Genomic DNA, 20,951 nt, shown 5'->3' with positions numbered 1-20,951 from the left:
AAAAGTATAGTTTTACATATTGATATTTGCGTGACTATTTATTTCTTCCTCTTTCCTTTTTTCTTCTGAGCCTCTGGCCACGGGAAACCTCGACATTTTAGCACATCCATGATGTTGTGACATGTGTAATAAGCGTTTTCCATCACTTCCTCGTTAAAGATATCCATGGCAAATCGTGCTTTTCCGCCGCTTCTTCTCGATTTCTTTGATCCTTTATTTTTACCGCCATTGCCACCTTTAGTACCTTTTCCATTATTTTTTCCGTTTGTCTTCGTTCCAGCCTTTTTCTTACTTTTACCCGTTGCCATTGTAGTCGATTAATGAAGCCTCGAGAAACAAATCAACATTAAATATTTCTAATCTATTAAAAACGATAATTTATTAATAATAAAAGTCTATCACATTTTGCAACAAGTATATATTGTTCACTGCTAACTTTAATACTAAAATTACCGATGTTCAAATTTATTCAATTAATTTCACACTGCAGTTTCGCCGTATTCTCGTGGTAGAAAGCCAGGCTCCTGGCTAAAACCGGAAGAGATAACTCGCGTTGCCATATCAACTTGTAACAATTACATCAATAAGTTCATCTATCGCTAATCTAACTCGTCGGAATTAATCTGAAAGGCCATACGAAGCAGGATGTTTGTAAGACTTTATGAAAAACTTGAATGTCAGCTTTTTTGTCAAACAGGATATTCAGCCTCGGGAGCTCGATTCTTATGTAATCTGTCTTTAAATGTTTTTTCAATCATATGTTATTCCGGATTACTTTATCGAGATTCCGAGAAAAAAAATGACAATTTTATAAATGATAAATCAGGAATGTATCTTATAAAAAGGATCATATAATCGGAACATTAGTTTTAATTAATAATAGTTTTTATACACAAAGTTAATTTATACAATAAAAAAAATTGCTGAAAAAGACATTTGTTCCTAAAAATCCTTGCGAAACATTAAGATTTAAAACAGGTTTGTATTTATTTTGAATAATTATTAAATTCATTGAGTGATGGTCGATGCGAGGAGAGTTTCGACAAGCGATTTTTATGTTTTCACCACACGTGGGGAAAGCCTTGAATCGTCGACCTGCGAATTTGTGGGTGTGAACTTGCCTTCAAATATGTACTTGTCGCAAACCTCGAGATGAAATTTATACACGTACTGGCTACGTGATACCTCAAACTTCGACAACAATTCAAACGCTCGCTCTAAGAAATTTCAAAGCATCAAATTTGAGTACTTCGATCTATTTAAATTCCTTCGAATTCAGTTACAGGTTGAATGCGTCTCATTAAATCTATTTTGACAAATAAGATCTAACATTAAATGCTTAATAGTTATAGGCATGGACTAACAAAAGGGAGAGGCAGAGAGCATTACTCCTAAATTTTGATAAGAAATAATTTATTAAAATCATTTTTACGTCGAGAGAGAGAAGAGAGAGAGAAAGAATAGAAGCTGAAAGAAGAAGTATTAAAAAATTCCCTGAAGATCCTCGAAAATTTATAGCTTTAACATTATATATACACATATGTTTTAATAAATGTTGTTTGAAGATGAATTTTTGCCCCCCTCGTCCCTTGACTGAAAGCCTGAATATAATTATAGAAGTTGAAAACCGTGAAGAATTACGAATACGTATTACGTTCCGGATAAGACCGGGGAAAATACTACAAATTCGGCTGAAAGCATCAAAAGTGTTAAATGATGTAACAAAAAAATATATCAAATGAAAAGAATAAGTGTATAAATAGAGCGATTTCGACGGAACTCTGATTAATATTTTATCAGTAATTAATTCAATCAAAATTCCCTTTAGCAGAATTTTTAATTATATAATTTGTCTGCAATCTTTAATCTTTCTTTCCATCTATTAAGCGAGAAATTAATTGTTCGATCCATGTTGTTAAGATAAGATAATATATGTAGGTATATATATTGCTTGATAAATTAATTATTATGGAGTTAATCGGAGTCAATCAAGGTGACTGTAATTTAATATTACATTGTACATACAATACCAGATTATTATATTATATACATAATATGCATATACCCTATAAGCGCAAAATGTTCCTAGAATGTTACATGAATATTATTAAAAAAAAAATTAAAATAATGTTATTATAATATTTCGAAAATATCATAAATATTTTTTTAATATTACAGGAGTATTCTATAGAGGTATATTACGGGGAAACGCCAAGTCCCTTCGCTCCAACGGCGTGTTTGTCGCGAGCGCATACAGATGTCGGTTGACACATACTCACTTTGTCTGTGATCAGTCGCCCGCAGTCGCCCGGCGGAGTTCGACGCGAACGGATATGTGATGCGTGTCTGAGCGTTTCGAGCCATCTGCTCCGCGAAGCGCCGGCAAGCTGAACGTGCCGGCCGCACGGGAACTCATATCCTGGGCACGTCGTACCTTCAACCGTACCTTCAGCGTACGACCCTTCGCCGACTGGACCGTCACCCGGTGAGCAGGATTCTCGGAAAAGCGAGCGATACTTACAGCCCTTCGTCTCTTCACAACGTTTTCTCGTTCCGTTCGATCACCCAAGTATATAGAAAAGCGAGACGAGATGCGATTTTATTTCAGAATTGTTCATTTTCATTAGCGATCACTGTAAACATTTTTTAGCATCAAGAAAAATTTGGAAAACATGGATCAACTTTATTCGTCTTTTATTCTTTATAGGTGTTAACTAAGGAATACGTCAACGTGATTTTACAAATGCTTTGAAGCATTTCTTTGATTAGTCAATTCATAAAATTCTTCCTTCTGATTAGTCAATCAAATGCTTCAAAGTATTTGTAGTGAGACTTTGGATGCTTTCCGTTTCACGTATGATGCTCATAATTTATCGTTTTATCCTGTTAATTGTTCACTGAATATTAAAGGAGGATAAAATGACATATTACATATGCATCATACGTGGAACGAAACGCATTCTTTGACCGCACCCTAGGAAGAGAATTGTACACTGAGATAAAAGAATTGTTCATTTGATTAAATTAATTGTTTATTTGATTAAATTAATTTACTTGTTTTTATTTCTTTCGTTGGAGAATGCATGTATTTAAGTCAAATATAATATGTGTGACTAAAATACATTTTTCATTAAAAGACATAAGGACGAACTAAATCAATTTAGACAAATGAACAACTTCTTTTTCTTAGTGTATCTATTCCTTTATTAAGGCCATCACACGTACAAAAATTTTAGTCATAATCGTAAGGTCGCAAGTAAATCGACCAATCACAATCAAAATTACGATCTCGCGTTTAAAAACGCTCGACTGTGATTGGCCGATTTGCTTACGGCCTTACGATTACGACTAAAATTTTTGTATGTGTGATGGCCTTTACTGTCGCTATCCGTAGGTTTTCTCTCTCTGTTAAACCCAAGACTAGACGAAGGAGCAGGCTTCATTAAAGTGCTGCCAACGTTGCGTTGATTCGAAAAGAGGAATTAATAATTAACGGGCGTTGACATTAATCAGTGTTATACTTCGATTTTCAAGTTTTCAAGACGAGATCTCGAAATGAAGCAAATTCTTTCGTAAGTGACGAAAAACAATCGTTACGCCGTGAAAAAAGAGATATTCGAATGCAAAGCTTGAACAAATGATCATTGAACCAGTCACATACATCGTTCGACAAAAAAAATGCGCATAGATTTGACATATTCCATGTATTAATTCAGGGATTTATAACGATATGAAAAATACCGATATTTTTCGGTATTCAATAAGATCAGGGACTAAAAACCAAAATACTTTTATTAACAATTATATACCGATATCAACCTCTATTCAATAATAGCGGTATATGAAAAATCAAGATCAAATACCGGTATTCAATCGAAATTTTCATAATACCGGTATAAGCATATTTCGGTTAAATTATTTGACGTCCAATACCGGTATTTGGTCTCAATTTTTCGTATACCGCTATTATTGAATAGAGGTTGATACCGGTATGTAGTTGTTAATAAAAGTATTTCGATTTTTAATCCCTGCATTAATTGCTAACATTAATGGTGAATTCGATCGTTCGAATAATGCACTTTAAAGCCTAGGTTACTTTACATACAATATCTAAGTGGTATAATTGAATCAGCCTTGACAATAAAATACATATATATTCGACTAAAATATATATAACGAAATATCATTATTAGATATTTAATTGTTTAAAACATAAAGTCATTGGATTCGGGCTTAAATAATTTCAAATTTACAATTAAAATAATTTCACGAGCCTATTTGGTTTCTAGCCCTTTCTTTTTTTAATTGTTAATTGTTTAAAATATTTATATATTTTTACATTTAACTTTGCTAATTTTATATATAGCGTACTGAGAAAAATTTCTGAAAAATTAGAAAATGAATTAACGAACTAGAAGATTTAGGTCAATTAGAATTCTTGTTTCAACTAGAATTATAAATAGGTTCAACCAGAAAACCCTTTATCCATTTTCAACCAGAATCTCAATTAAATGCCACTCTTTTTCCAGTTTTTAGTATGCTAATCTAATGTACTGCAAGCGATCGATTTCGCTGTAAATAAATATCTCGAGGAACTTATACTTATAAAAAAACTTCTTGTAAACTTATATTTCTTGAAGTGAACATTGATTAATTGCCCAAAGCAGGTCTCCTGACATCAAAATAACGTCAAAGTGTTTTAAAACGATTACTTAAAATTCACTCTTCAATCAGTTAATAATTCATTTTAACGTTATCGCCACTTGTTTTTCTTAAAGTCGAAGAAACGCGCGATATCGCCAAGTTTATCTGCCGCTATCGATCTTTCGTATCGTCGATATAACCCTCGCCATTCCCGCTGCACTGACGAGAGCCGGGAGTCGGGAGTGTCGGGACCGGGCATGCAAAACGATGTAACGCGATCAATTTTCGCCTGATTCATTACCGGCGCCGATACCCTTTGTGGAGGTCAGGATGCATCCTCGATCGCGCGAGACGTGCACTTCTGCAGTCAATTTGCAGCGCTCCCCGGCACTCGCGTCGTTCTGCATATCCAGTACTCATCCGTCATGTACCTGTCATCCGAGCCCTATAACCGGAATCCTAATAAAACGGTGTAACTTTTGTTCGCAGGTCACGAAGCATCAATCGCATGAATCACCATCCACGACCGTCGCAGCTCGTCCGTCTTATCGGCCTTCGAAATCTAAAGAGGAATACAGCCGATCTCCTTTTCCAGGAAGAGGTATGATTAATTGTGTCACGTTTGCGAGCGTCCCCAAAGATAACACGCGTGATATCATTGTGAGAAAAGCATAATGTTTATTTTTGAAGAAGGATCGGCGAAGGAACGTGTTTGAGGAGCGGTACTTTTAAGGAAGTCGAGAGTAAAAGTCCGAGGAGAGAAAGAGCGAGAAAGACAGAAGATTATACTTCTTTCAGGCGCTGAAGAAAGATGTCCACGGCATTGCTGGCCCTCTTCGCCGTGATCCTGTGCATCCTGTTCAGGATACTGAACGTAAACAGCGCGCCGCAGAAGCCCCTCCTCGTCTGCAAGGATCAGTCCTTCCTGACGACGGTGCTCAAGATCGCACCGGTCATCGCCGAGCCGTAAGTATGAAAATTCATTCCTCACACTATTCATACGACCGTTTTTAAACGCTTCGATTGTCGACGTCCAAAAAATAAGACCTTCGTGAATTTCGAACCCGAAATAGCCGCGAAAGTGAGGTTAGGTTCATGCTGGACGCCCGACGATGCTCCAGCATGGGCGTGTGACTCGCTGTCGTTACCTTATTGACTGAATATTTCATATTATACGTCATAATATGAATAACTAAATTTAAAAAATATTAAAAAACATGGTCCTTAATCTTGAACATCGTGCGTCAAATTAAAAAATTACATATAAAAACATACAATGATAAAAATATATGTGTGCGTTGCATTTTTAGTTCCTTGATCTGTCTGTTTGGTGTAATGAAAAGATTATAATGATGTAGAAGGATGGGGGATGTTAATATATGGATAAAGATACACTTTATTTGTGCGCGAAAATTGTTTGATTAATGTTGACTGTAATTAACACATAACTGGAACTGGATTCTGGTGACCCTGGAATTCTTCCTAATTTTTAAATAGTAATTTAGAATAATTTATGTTTCATAATCTTATTTTTTATAGTTTTAAAAAATTCTTAAAATAAATAAATAATATTAAAAGCTTTATAGTGGGTTCTCCAAGAATCCGTATGTTCCTTTAGTGTTAAAAAATTTGTGTTCCTACTATGAGTTAATGGGAAAGATTATTATCATCATACCCAGATAATTAATATATCTTCTACCTGCTGTAAATTTTGTCGACAAAATGCCAGCAAAAATATAAAAAGATCCATTAATAAAATACAATGGCAGATTTACTGCTATTGTAATTAAATAAAATCTGCCATTTTAATATTAATCGTTTCAATACATCATTCAAATGGTCTTAAAATAATAGACTGGTGTTTCTGTTGTAGCAATCTGCTGTCAGATTATCAAGGATTGTCAAAAAATTTCGCTAGTATGAAGGAAGGCAAACCTAATGCGGTTGATGCACAGAAAGAATTTTGTGCTGAAATACCTATAGATTTAGCTAGATTTGAAAATAATTTGATTGGACTATCAAAATAATTATATAGAAAACTTAAGCATGATGACCAATGCTCAAAAAAGTTTTTATATTCTAACAACTAATTTGAGCATTCTATATAATTATTTTGATGGTTCAACAAGATTATTTTCAGACACTTGGATACTTCAGCAAAACCATTCTTTCCGTATAACAATCTGCTGCCATATTGTTCTGTCCGAATCTACTGACAACAAATTGCTAGTATACTGTTAATATTTTGTTTGGCATAGTTATGATAGGTGTAATTTATTGAAATAAACGTGAGTAATAAAAAGCATTGCCTACTTTACAAATATAATGCTGTAAATAAGATTCGAGTTGCAGTTATTTTTTATTTATATGTTTATTTGCATGACATTTAAAGGTTGCAGCAATATATATAATTTATTGAGATAAACATGAATGATAAAAAGATTTGTCTATAATATAATGTCATAAATTAGACTTTAAAGGTTGTATTTATATTATTTTTTTATTTATACTATTTTTTATTTATATACTTTACATGTTATGCGAAGTTTGTGACAAATATTTCCATGTATCAGCATTTACTTATTTAATTGTAATTACTTTCGAATGAGTATAATGCCTGTTTTCTTACGAGAAATGTTTGGGGTAACAGATTGCTTTTGTTTGAATTCGTTAAGGAATACTCAGCGAATATTACGAATCGCTTGTTTAAAGTGGTTATAACAGGAAATGATATTATAATAATCAGAGTACATACGAAATACTACATAATAATGCTTATCAAATAAAAGTTAGAATGAAATAAAATTTTTATCTCAATAATTTTTGTAACATTGCTGAAATCATATCCATGTAAAAGTTCAATAATCATTATCTAAACGTTTCACGTATTTGTCTGCTCAAAATAGATTCATGTAGTAAAAGATAATGTGGGTCATGAGAGAAAAGTAAACATGTAAAGTTCACAGATGATTAATTCAAAGAAAAAAATTATGAATCAGTTTCGAAACATTCGCAACATTCATTTAGCGAAGTTAATGAGAACGAAGTCGGAGTCGCTTGCCAAACAACTGTTAATTGCATTTATTTTGATATCAGTATGAAACAGTATTTTGTTTAAAAATAATTAATTAGTCAATACCAATTACAGGCAGCCAGACCAATTGCTTACGCTTATATTGGCAATAGCTGTTCGATTAAATTTTGTAAAAAAAATTTTGCTTAAGGCTTTCCTGTTCACTCAACATTAAAGCTATGACACACAAAACATTTAAGCAGTAAAATGTAAACGGCAAGCGAATTGATCACTCACAGTAGAGATACTATAAGATCATAACATAATCATAAATTTAACATGTTAATGACCCTAAAGCTATGGTACACAACAAAACTTAAGTAGTAAGATGTAAGCAATAAGCAAATCAACATTTCGAATTTACTAATGCTGAGTGGTCAACGATTGTGATAATTAGTGTACATTTCTTTAGAAATATATTGCGGCAGAGTACAGTAATAAAATAGGCAATGTTAGCAGTATGCTAGCAATATATAGCAATACATAGCAATATATTAACAATATTTGATTGTGCGCAATAGGTGGCAATATATAGAAAAACAATACTAATAATATAATAGCAATGCTAACAATAAAGTGTTGTATTGCCATAATTAGCAATCACTGTATTTTTTTTATTGAGCAATATATTAACAATATTTGATAATATGTGCGCAATAAGTGGCAATATATAGAAAAACAATACTAATAATATAATAGCAATGCTAGCAATAAAGTGTGTTGTATTGCCATAATTAGCAATTACTGTATTTCTTTTTTAGTTGATTGACCCCTCGGTTACTGCTTACGTTATTGTTTTATGACTCTGTGATTTTCTTATTGCTTACATCTACAGCGCCTTGCGTTTTTTGCGTGCCATGGCCTTTATTATCTCAGATTGTGATGTCAGAAATGAGACAACACAATAAAAGCTCTTGTAAATTATATTTGAATAGAAATATATTTCAATATATAAAACAACATTTGCAATCGGTAGAGTAGATTTATCAAATATACCAAAAACTATTTTCTTGTTTTCGGGAAGAAATAAAATTATATTTATTTTTATGTATTATTAATTTGACGGTTTGTGTCATAGCTGTGACCATAACTTATTTCAATTTTGGTTAAGTATAATTAATTTCCAGATACATGATTATTTTACAAAAGAAAAATGCCTCGATAATCTAACAGCTTAGGACGCTCGTACGGAATACAAGAGATCCGGATTCGACTCCCGGCCGATGTAATATTTTTCGCAATAAATTTAATTACAGTTTTTTCAGCATATTAACATCTTTAGAATATGTCTGTTTGAGCATCGAAATCATTAGAAATTAATTTAATTCGCGAGATTACTACAAGTAGTTTAATTGCGTTTATAGTCCGGAAATATTTCGGCGCGCAGTTTGTAGGACTACAAATATAGTATATATGCAAGTTCATATATAGTATATTTAGTGATTCAAGATTGAATTATTTAAGCATTTAAAGATTTAGCTTCGACTGATATAGGGTTCCAATTTATCGATTGTGTTCTCACATGTATGGTCTAAAAATGAGATTATTATTGTTTACAAAAGAAAAGTTCAATATATCATACGAGTCGATTTTATCGATTATGTTGTTTTTATAATATTATATTATATTAAATATATATTTTTGCATATATATTATATATTTTGCAAAAATTTTTATTACATATTTTCTCGCTTCGACGTTGCAATATAAGATAGTAATGATGAGTGAACAAGAATCTTAGACTGTTGGAAATTTTAGGAAAGTAAATATTTTTAGGTAATAAGAAAAAGTGATTCCTTAAATTAAATCCATTTAATACTATTTAATATCCATTTAATATAAATTAATTGGTAAATAAAATGAAATGAAATGAAATGAAATTAAATTAAATTAAATTAATTGGTGCAGGTTTTTAGCTAAAGTATGAATTTTGTTTTACCTCGTAAAAAAAACTATGTATATATACTCATTCTAACGCAATTCCACGGTATGCTCGTTTATTTTTACCCGGTATGGGATGCTACGCAATCAGCGCTTCCGTGTCGAAAGAATAGCACACGTCGGCTAATATTTTTATCACGTACAGAATGTACTTGCATGTGTGTGTGTACATGTGTGTCTATAAGATGTTTGTTACAAAAATGCATGCTATGTTATCACTCACGATAACACTCTGTACAACTCATGCTCGCGTAAATGTTTCTTCTGTTACTTAGAAAGATCATGCCTTCGTATGATGCAAATGAGTAACTAATAGTGTTATATCTGGTTTATGTATTACGTAACACGTCACGTTCTTCATCAGTCTCGCTCTTTCGTTATCTTGGATAACATAGAATATCATCATTATTATCAGCAGAAACTATTCGAAAAAGATTTGAATTTCAACATGTGAATCTGTGTCGTGTGCCAATATAATTTCTCTACCTATACCGAGTACTTTTATGGAGTTTCACCTCCGTGAGACACAAGATGGAAATGCAGACTCTCGTTGCAAACCTGTAATCTTATTAATGCGATGCAAATTAATGCGAAAACGTGATTTGAAGCCATCATGAAGTATATCACCAAAGCTTATCGTAATGATTTTCTATCATGCGATTACATTCGTTCTCACGCTGTTTGTCTTCACTTCGTCATTAAGTACCTTTGAAATTCAACAGCCACGTGAAAGCGAACATGAATCAGTTAGTATTTGCTACTTGACACCGATGTCAGAAAAATTTCAGTCGGAATGATAGAAAAGAAAAAATATTCCATCGTCGGACGAACTCATTGCTAATTATGATTTCTTTCCTTCGATCGCGTCGCGAGAAAGCGCTTAAGAAAGCGGAAACAATTCAAGCTTTGTCTTATACAAAAAACGGAAGTCTGATGATACAGACACGTAATTTATGTATCGATCATTTTCATCGGCATTAATAGACGTCAGTTATTACATTTCAATTATCACGAACGAATTTATTTTTTACACATAACTCGTAAAATTGAAAATCAATCTCGGCTTGCAAACGAGTGATTATGTTATACTCGAATTCGCGTTTGAAGAGATCCTCTTCGGAGCAATTCATTAAGAAATCGCGAAGTTTCCCAACGATCACTTGTATATCCCGCTTTTACCATACTTCTCTTCGTAGGAGAGGAAGCGGCAAAGAAAACCTGAAAATCTATAAAAAATATAGATCCGAACGCGTGCGAACGTCGTGCTATTCTCGTATTTGATCACCACTTTGTGTCACGGAAATCATGCCGTCCGTGATACGCACGTACATGCAACACATGGACGCTCGTCTCTGTTTTGTGAGCGACACGAGAAGCGAATTTTTTTCTCATCTCATTTTCCATCTGCCTTCCTCTTTCTAACGCTATATCGCAATTATTGCGAAACGTTCCCTCATTATCACCCGATCGATTTCTTTCAAACGACTGCCCGTTCTTGCACTTCCGCATTTCTGCCGCGAGAAAAAACCCTTTCTCCCGCACGTGTTTCCCTATCTCACTCGATGACCTGCTTCTGATTTCGCGACTCGCAGTCTCACGTGAGCGCGACAAGTTCAATAAATTATATATCTGTCTGTATACACGTTCCATGCCGCGTATACCATCGGTGGCTCACACTGAACTTTCCAATCCAGGCCATTTAATGTTTTGACGATAAACAGGTATATGCAATATTACATGATATTTCATAATATCATTGATTGATATATCTACACTGAAAAAAAAGATTGGATGCTGCAGCAAATTAGATGGTAAAATATAGCATAGCATTTTTGTGTTAGTCTATCGGAATTCTATACTGACATTGCAGATAGGCTAACGCAATCAAAAATTGGCTGCTACAGCCAATTAAAAATGCTATGCCATATTTTACCATCTATAATAATTTGCTGCAGCAGCCAATCTTTTTTTTAGTGTATGCTATACATTTTAATCGTATATTACATTTACGATTATGTAGAGCAGATACATCACATCGTGTACCATCGGTGGCTTGGATGAAAAGTTACGCAAAAATGGTGTGGCATAGTTAGGTGTTAAAGAATTGGAAATAATCATAGATAGTGATTCCCTTAGCATCTGTGCTCCGTTAGAAAGAATTGAACATATCAGCATCTCTCTCTTTAATTCTATCAACATTTCTTTTCAACTCGATAATTTAGAGAGAGAAAATATGATTCAAATTACCTCTTTCCAAATCGATAACTACTTCATAGGAATAAGCTACTGCTATTATAAGTATATTCTTATTATGCTTTTAAAATAATGTAGGTAATTTTATGTGTTTTTTTTTTTAAAGTTGATGATGACGTTGGAAAAATGAGCGAATTGCGAGAAACTATACACGAATAATTTATCACTTTTTTATTTATCGATGAAAACCTCTTGGCAATACAGATGTATTATTACTTCATCTATCACTTTGTTAGCATGTAAACAAATGAAATTTTTTTCCTGTTGATAGAGTTATTCATGGAATGGACGTTTATCATTTGAATAATACCTTGACATTGCAATAGTCTTGAAAGCGTGAAATTAGCAAATTGCTAGTCAATTTATACATACACTTGAATTATTATTCTATTTATATGTACTTGTTCGATATAACTAATGACTGAAATTTGTATATTAATGAGAGAGAGAGAGAGAGAGAGAGAGAGAGAGAGAGAGAGAGAGAGAGTTGATAAGTAATATTTTTAAAATTGTGAAATTAACAAATTGATAGCCGTCTCATATATAGTGTGACTATTTTCGAATCTAAAGCGAGAAACTTGTTGAGAGGATGAGAGAGAATATTTGAATGTAAAGAAAGTATTTAATTCAATAATAATAATAATTTATTTAAAAATAATACAATTATTTATATTTTGACATGTTTGGTGAGACAATAAAATAATCACCTCGAAAGCGGAACTGTCCGGGATGTCCGATCTTTAGTCATACATGATGTCTTTACTGATATATAATGTTTTCGTATGTACTGATCCTCTTCGATTTAATGAATGGCTAGAATTTGCATATTGAAGGAGGATAATAAGATAATGTTTTATTTATACACTTCTGCCGCCAAGAAATAATTTAAATATCTACTCTATTCTAATTATACCAATATAACTGATGAAAGAGGATAATGGTGTTCTCGATAAAACGAGTAAGTAACTTATCGAAGTTATATTGTTAAAATTTGACTGCAACATTTTTTAATAACCTGTGAGTACTTACACTTAAAAGATATCAAACAGCGCAATAAACATTTAATAAATATAATATATAGATAGCCCTGAGCATTTCGATCGATCCAGGGATGACCATGAACTCTAACATGCAAATCGATTTGCCTATGGAACGCACGTGTTCACTTCTTTATCAAATTATAGATAACAAAACACACACACAAGAAATACTATACAATATTGATTGAGAGTTTAAAATATTTGGCGTTGTTTTAAATACGGAAAACAAGAATAAGTATATTTTCGGCATATTATACTGTTTTATTTATTACTGTCGTTTATTGCCATTCCTTTTTTTTAAGCTGTTTGTACTTTTCCTTTATGGAAATAATGAATGCGCTCATTCTTGCTCCCTATACTTAAAACAACACTAAATGCACCAATTTTAGCAAATTTTTTTTTAAATGCGCGTCGAAACGTGCGTCATCTTTCACAAAATATTATATATAAATATTAAACATTTAACGATATTCGGTATTAATCGCATCTTCTCCCAAAAACAAAAAAATTATTGGCCAATCCAATATACATATATATATATGTATATATTATATACATATATCTATATATTTTTATATATTTGTTCGATAAAAGCAGCATTAATTTCGCTGGTATAATCACATATCATTTATTTCGATACAAAAATCAGGTTTTAAAAATTTAATATTTATATTGATTATCCCGCACTTGTATTACCTTAAAGTGATTGACGACCAACTTACATAACTTGTGCGTTGCAATCTTTTGAATGTTACGCTTGGTCAAACGAGAAAATCTTAAAAAAATAAATTGCATCATTTTTTTTCCCAAGTATTACATCAGTAAAAAATATTACATTAATATATTATACATACATATTCTAAAGATTTCTATAAGTAAAATAAAAACGCAATTTATTACAGTTTCGATTTTTTTATTATTTTACGTGTACAAAAATCATATTACTATGAGATATGATTGCGAAATAAATAGAAATAGAAATAGCACAGAAGTCTCGCGTGATTCATCATCACGCGTACCGAAAATCGGAATCGTCATAATGGGAAATCATCGTTGTGGAAAGAGTAGACATCTCTTTAACATTCGAAGGTCCGACATGTAGTTTACCCTACTTTTCCCTATCGCGCCTAATTCGCGCGATGACTTCGCAGCCGCAACGAGAACGCGATATTAACACATTTCTCTTTACGTTCACAATGACGAATTGTCACGTGCATTGATTGTGACTAACATATTAGGATTTTACGCTAACTCATTGTAAGAGAAAAGAATTTTGTTTTGACTCGCAAGATTTGAGAGAGTTTATAATAGATCTCGCTTCTTATTCTGCAATTTCAGTTACGAAGAAAGGTCGATTGAATAGAAAGCAAGATAGAATAAAAACAAACCACAGACATATCCGGTGGGGTTTATTGAACGAATAAAGTTCAGGTGATAGCAGTAAAATGTATTATAGTATTAAGAAATATACAGTTTTAAGTATCTTGAAACTGGTGACTGGAAAATTTTACTCAAGGCAATTCAATAAGTTACTCACTGTGAGAAGCTTGGAAAATAGCGCCAAGTCCAGGAGTTCAAATGCATTAATCGAGAATAAATTTCAAACGTATAAGAATGTCTTTCACTTTCATTCGCAGCAAATTTGCGTGACGGACTTCCTGATTTCTTTTTTCAACGAATTTAAAAGATCGCGTGTTAAAAATTTTTTTAACTGAATTTTTTTCTACCAATAGGAAGCGAGTTTTCACTGAGTCGGTTTTGCTCTGGACAATCGATATTGTTACCGCATTCCATCGATCCATTGTCGTGCAGCTTTATACATTCCTGTTATTAAAATGCAATAGCCAATACAGTTTCATGCACTGTTGAATTAATAATAGTCAGTGAATTATACCACAACTAGAACTACTATTTATTCTTTGGCAGCTATAATTACATTATGTGATTATGTGAATAATTAGATGCTACTACAATTTATGAACAGCGGTGAAAGCTGTAAAAGAGAAAGACTTAAAAGACTTTGGTTTTCAAAAACTTATATGATCTCCTTTGATGAGAAATTATCGTAAATTTTGATACTGTTGGCGTTTACTTCTAATAAAAATAAATATTTTTTTATCTAAATTTTATTTTCTTCTACAGAATTCCTTTTCTTGCCGATAAGCGCGAATTTTAGCACTGATTTATGTTACCGTACAAAAACTAACGGAAAATATTGATCGAGAATACTGATGTATATTGATATTATATGTATTTTTCTTCGAGTAATGAACAATAAACTTTTTTCCGTAAATTCGTTTCATCCAGCGCTTTATTCTATGTGCTCCATTAATCTAAACTGCGACTTCTTACTATAAACGAATTTAACGATGCGGCACATTTTCACAAAGTTATCTTGCCTGAGTGTTGAAGTGCGTAAAAATTTAATTTTAGTTTTTTCCTGTTCGAAAAAATTATGATAATTATGATAATTTATAAAATTAATAATTATAAAATTATGATCATTTATAAAATACGAAATATGGTTTAAAATAAAATTACAATGTACAAAATTTGGTTTAATCATTATGAGATTACTGATCTTTCTCTTTCTCTAATCTTGTTCCAACACATAAATTTAAAATGAAGATATATTTAAATATTTTAAATTATAATATTGCATTTTAATTTTACGGCGATGATTAATGACGACAAATTTTCATTTCATTTTGTATATGTTATTTGACAATTCTTATTGGCATATTCGAGTACCATTACATCATAATTACATAGCAATAAAAAGTCGACTCGAGTGAAATTTATATCTCAACTTTTTTTTCAACTGTTCAAAGTATACTCACAGTTAATAGAATACCGTAAAGAAAGTGTACATACTGATACAAATAAGGACGAAATTTAGCTCCTCTCGTCATTGTCCTAAGTGGGATGCAGTGGACTCAATATTTTTGGAATGTAATTTCTGAAATATTCCAATTAGTTTTATTCTATTTAATAATTTTTTGTGAATTTTTTGCTGCAATATTTTCTTAAATTTTAAAAACTTTAGATATTTACTCATAAAAGAACGACGCAAATAAAATAATAATACGCATGCATGTTAAGATTAAATATTAATCGTATTATTTTGAAGAGGAATTTTTCATGTTTCGATGAAGATAAGCAAATGTAGTCATAATCCTTATCTGTTTTAGATACAAACCAACGAGGTTGTGGGGTTTCAGCGGTCACGTACAAACTATCATCCACAGTATTATAGGACGTGTCCGGTGTCCTTGGCCCATTGGAGAACGTGTGTACATCGGTCTTCCAGACGAGACCACCCTTACGTACGATCTTTATCAACCACTGACTAATGGACATGAAGGTATTATTCATAGATTAATAACAAAGATTAATAATTTTTTACGACTAATTTATATTATTTTTTCTTAGAAAACGCTTTAAATGTCTTTAATAATGAAAAAGTTGTTTTTCAAATTTGAGATGCTCGATGAATAATTTTTACTTCAGATGACATAACGATAGCCATCTGTCCTGGTATTGGCAACAGCTCGGAGAGCGTGTACATTAGGACGTTCGTGCATTTCGTGCAATGTCATGGATATCGATGCGCAGTACTTAATCACGTCGGAGCCCTTTCCAGTGTCAAGATTACGGCACCCAGAATATTTTCTTATGGTACGTGTGGCAATCGATAAAACTTATCTTACTATAGGACGAGGCGATCGATTGAGGAAAATTGGCGGATAATAACTAAGTTCTTATATCGCGCGAGTATGTACACATCGCGAGAATGTTAAGCAAACTCAGGGTTGTTAAAAGTTATTTTCTCGTTACTGTGTCGTTACTTTTTATAATAAACAATTTGATAACGACGTTGCAATTTTTTATGATGATAACGCTAACTAACTAAATGCTAAGGTTATGATAAGGCTGGAAAAATCACTTTGAAAAGTAACCTGTCATCATTACGCATTACTCGCTGAAAAAACTAAAAGTACGAGTAACGAAGTAACGAAATAGTAACTTTCAAATTTCGTTATTCGTTACTAGAAATTATAACTTAATTATCATTACCGTTACTCATTAGGAAAGGTAATTACGTAAAAAAAGTAACGAAAAAGGTAACTTTTTTATGTAACTTATACAACTCTGAACAAACTATATATAGCTATAGAAAAAACCACCCCGATGTAGATTCGTGAAACTTTCTGGGTTACACTGTTAGTACGTCTTACAATTGTATTCATAAATGTGATTGATATAATCGATAAAAAAAATTTTCAACAAGAATGATGAAGAAATTGTAATCAAAATTACACGTTTATACTTGGTATTCTGTATCTTTTTTCTTTAAATACATATTTCTTGAATAAAATTTTATACATATGTTTAAAGAAATATTTTTTTTAATTTTACAATATGCATTTTATAAACAGGTCACACGGACGATTATAGCGCGATGCTACAACATCTAGTAGAACAGCACCCTAACACCAAAATAGTTTGTATCGGATATAGTTTAGGCGGTAATTTAGTAACAAAATATTTAGGAGAACGCGGTTCCAACAAATTGCCTAATATTATAGGAGGGATATCGATTTGTCAAGGATACAATGCTCTCAAGTAAGTATAAATAGATTTCTTCGATTTACAATTAAAATGAATTGATAAGAAGAGGTATTATTTGTATACATATTTTTCGTAGGGGAACGAAAATTCTATTAAATTGGCAGAACTTTAGACGTTTTTACCTCTATGTAATGACTGAATCGATGAAGAATCTTATTCTGAAACACAAAAATATGCTTTTGTCTGAAGATGTAAAACAAAGATGTAATTTGAACGAGCGAGACATAATTTCTGCTGCGACGTTACCTGAATTGGACGAAGCTTATACGAGAAGGGTAAGTTTAATTCTTTCAAACACACAATTATAAAATTTAAATAATGGATCCGATTTTTATAAAATGTTTTGTTGTTTAGGTACACAATTTTAGGTCTGTGCAAGAATTGTACAAGTGGAGTAGTTGTCTCTTTTATCTAGATAGCATTACAACGCCGATGGTATTCATCAACGCGTTAGACGATCCCATCGTGCCGGAGATATTATTAAATCCAATCAAAGACCACGCGGGTGAATATCTAAATATGTAGTTTGTATGTATACGAAAATAAATAATAAGTAAACCTATACTAATCTCTCGTATTTTGTTATTTTCAGCAAATCACTTAAATACATTGTATGTGGAACTAGCTCATGGAGGTCACCTAGGTTTTTACGAAGGTGGTCTTCTGTATCCAAATCCTATAACATGGCTGGATCGAACCCTAGTGTCCCTCGTGGGATCTCTGACTCTAGCGCACGCGGATAAGGCTCTTAAAGCCTCTTAACCCAATTTAGTTTGGTCAATGTATTTATATTATTGGACATTGATCGACAACGTGTCACACATTCTGATCTTGTGAAATCAAGCACTGTGCACCTGATTCACGTTTAGATAATCGAAAAGATCTATAACGAGATGATCTGCAACAAGACTGCAATGAAAATGGAAATGGCAGATTGTAATTAATAAAAGTATCCGGTATATGCTTTGATTGTTTCACGAAGTGAATGGGCAGTATCTTTCACAAACGATTCAGAGGAAATAAATGATAAGCGCGACTGTAAAATAACAAACGTTTGCTCACTGACATTTTTTAAATTGAGTATAGTTCAGGAAAACTAGCCAAATTGCGTAATCCTTTATATGTAGTCATAAATAGTAAAATTTTTATTATGCAATGTGGCACAATCAAAATTAGCTTAATTATTTGAAAAAGAGAGTAGAAACGAAATAAATTTTCAATATTTTACTAAATACTAACGCTTCTTTCTCAGGGATCTTCTATAGGGCAACGATTTGATAGGACTTTCAATGGTCCTTAACAGGTTACTAGAGATGCTCTGTATAAGGATTCAATCATGAATATATGCACATTGGATGTGAGTTTAATGCAATACAGAGATTTTGTGTACTTTTCACTAAGAAAACTTGTATTTATGTACAATATGTGTATTAAGATGTATATCGACTTAAAACATATTTATAAGCGCGTCTTAAATGTGTTTATTCTAACACCAGTATTCATAATGGTTTCTTATATTTAAGATTACTTTAAGTACAGTTTTAAGATGTAAGATCATGAACTAATCACAGAACCGTATTAGAATCTTAAGACATTACTTAAGATGATCTTGAAATAAGAACGGACTCTATGAATACCGACCTAAGATTATTAGCTTTATCGATATGGAAGGCTTACCGCTGTTGTATATATACAATAAATGATGTATGTGATTTATTAATCCGGAATTGGTGATAACGTTAAATTTGCAAGGAAATCTATTAAATCAAATTCAATATTCAAGTCTAAAATATAAGTCTCTGAAATTGTATGTATACTTAAATGTATACACGAAATTTTGTAAATAATACATTTTTAGCTAAAATTATAGTAAATTACTACGAAAAATATTGAGTTTAACAAATTCAACATTATTACTGCCGGATTAATGCAAATACTAGTTACAAGGTTTTGAGTACGAATCTACCATTGAAATTAGGAATGCCCGATATCCGAAAAGTATCGGTATCCGGTATTATCCGGCACTTTTTTACTATCCGACCGGATAGTCGGATATCATTAGTATTCGGGAATATATCCGGTTGAAATTTAATATCATTAAATTATTGATTTTTTATAATACAAATGTTTTAGAAATAAGTATGCATATTCATAATGCTATATTAATATCTTATATATTGTTGCAAAATTACAATTTTTTTCTCTACAGTTTTTTTTTAGAAACATTTTCCCGGAATCCGGTCGGACATCCGGAAAATGTCAGATATCCGACTTGAAGAAATTGCCTTCTTGGATATTCAACCGGATATCCAATGTTACATTCTATTCAGATATCCAACATTCGGTAATTTTACGATCCGGTACATCCCTAATTGAAATATTTCCATTTGGTTTTTGAGATATAAGAAAAAATTTTCCAATATATACATTAAAATTTTATTAGAAATTAGAAAACAAATCAGAACAATTGAGCGTAATTTTTGTTTTTTATATAACTTCGGAGCAGTTTTACGTATTAGATTCCAGTAGTAGCTACTTAACATGTTTCCGTTCCAGTATCCCTAATAACGTTTCACAATTATCAAATCCTGGTGCAACGTTTCGTCTTGCTCATCACTTGTCTAAATTATTTGGAATGAATTAGATGTGCAAAAAAATATAAATTTTTACATATGTATGCAACATAACAATGCTATTTCATGATAATTCTTTAATAGTTCTGTTTTAACAGTGCTATACAACATACTATATGTCTTAAAAATTCGATCTAATGGATTTTTTTTAAATAGCAGATTCGAACTCAGTACTCCAAAATACGTTAAAAAAATTGTTCCTTGCATTAAAAATTATTCAAAATTTATAAACAATTGTAATTTGTTTGCATTGTGTAATATGCAAATTTATTTATAACATCAAATAGAAGACTTTAACATGATCAAAATGCGGTTGTATCCACATTCGATATTATAATAAGTGATATATATTACTTAATTATGCAGACATTAAGCATTGTGGGATATATTACTCGTTGAATTATTTGCAGTGTATCTATTAATTTATTTATTTTAACGTGTATTCTTATTACTATGATGCAATGATGCAAATGTACAATAATTATATTTCATACATTGTGTTCATTCACGAAGTTTAAATTTCATTAAATTTTTCATTAAAGTCCAAAATTGTATAATATAACAAATTAATACTATATCGAATAATTATATCGTACATTTACCGTCGTGATAAAAAGTACCAAATATTTTTTAATTTCTCATTTTAATACTCCATATTGATAAAGTTGATATATACAGTATGTAATAATTTCTGACGTCAGATAATATATTTCAATTTGTAGGTTTATTAATTAC

The 20,951-nt window shown here is 31.9% G+C and overlaps 2 protein-coding genes across 6 annotated transcripts; one reads left to right on the top strand and one right to left on the bottom strand.

Annotated features, from left to right (window-relative positions):
- Window positions 1-33: 33 nt before the first annotated feature.
- On the bottom strand, window positions 34-5,481 carry LOC108721350 (small lysine-rich protein 1). 3 transcript variants are annotated; one of them, XM_018445866.1, is made up of 2 exons: window positions 5,434-5,481; window positions 34-327 (listed from the first exon to the last, which is right to left on the bottom strand). In XM_018445866.1, the coding sequence occupies exon 2, from the start codon at window positions 306-308 to the stop codon at window positions 39-41; it is 270 nt and encodes an 89-aa protein (XP_018301368.1). In that variant the 5' UTR covers window positions 309-327; window positions 5,434-5,481; the 3' UTR covers window positions 34-38. The 3 variants fall into 3 exon arrangements, with proteins under 3 accessions (XP_018301368.1, XP_018301367.1, XP_018301366.1); XM_018445865.1 differs by lacking the exon at window positions 5,434-5,481 and adding an exon at window positions 2,280-2,479; XM_018445864.1 differs by lacking the exon at window positions 5,434-5,481 and adding an exon at window positions 454-624.
- On the top strand, window positions 4,748-19,647 carry Hydr2 (abhydrolase domain-containing protein 2). Of its 3 annotated transcripts, none has more exons than XM_018445861.1 (9): window positions 4,748-5,056; window positions 5,134-5,245; window positions 5,443-5,610; window positions 16,143-16,315; window positions 16,462-16,629; window positions 17,391-17,577; window positions 17,660-17,858; window positions 17,938-18,088; window positions 18,176-19,647. In XM_018445861.1, exons 3-9 carry the CDS (start codon window positions 5,456-5,458, stop codon window positions 18,343-18,345), a joined length of 1,203 nt encoding a protein of 400 aa, XP_018301363.1. In that variant the 5' UTR covers window positions 4,748-5,056; window positions 5,134-5,245; window positions 5,443-5,455; the 3' UTR covers window positions 18,346-19,647. The 3 variants fall into 3 exon arrangements, with proteins under 3 accessions (XP_018301363.1, XP_018301364.1, XP_018301365.1); XM_018445862.1 differs by having other exon boundaries at window positions 5,338-5,610; XM_018445863.1 differs by lacking the exon at window positions 4,748-5,056 and having other exon boundaries at window positions 5,188-5,245; window positions 5,335-5,610.
- Window positions 19,648-20,951: the final 1,304 nt, after the last annotated feature.

This window comes from Mycetomoellerius zeteki, unplaced genomic scaffold (genome assembly GCF_001594055.1).
Source record: "Mycetomoellerius zeteki isolate Tzet28-1 unplaced genomic scaffold, Tzet1.0 scaffold167, whole genome shotgun sequence".
Taxonomy (NCBI): domain Eukaryota; kingdom Metazoa; phylum Arthropoda; class Insecta; order Hymenoptera; family Formicidae; genus Mycetomoellerius; species Mycetomoellerius zeteki.
The sequence above is the reverse complement of the archived record's forward strand: the minus strand, read 5'-3'. Positions and strand labels throughout refer to the sequence as shown.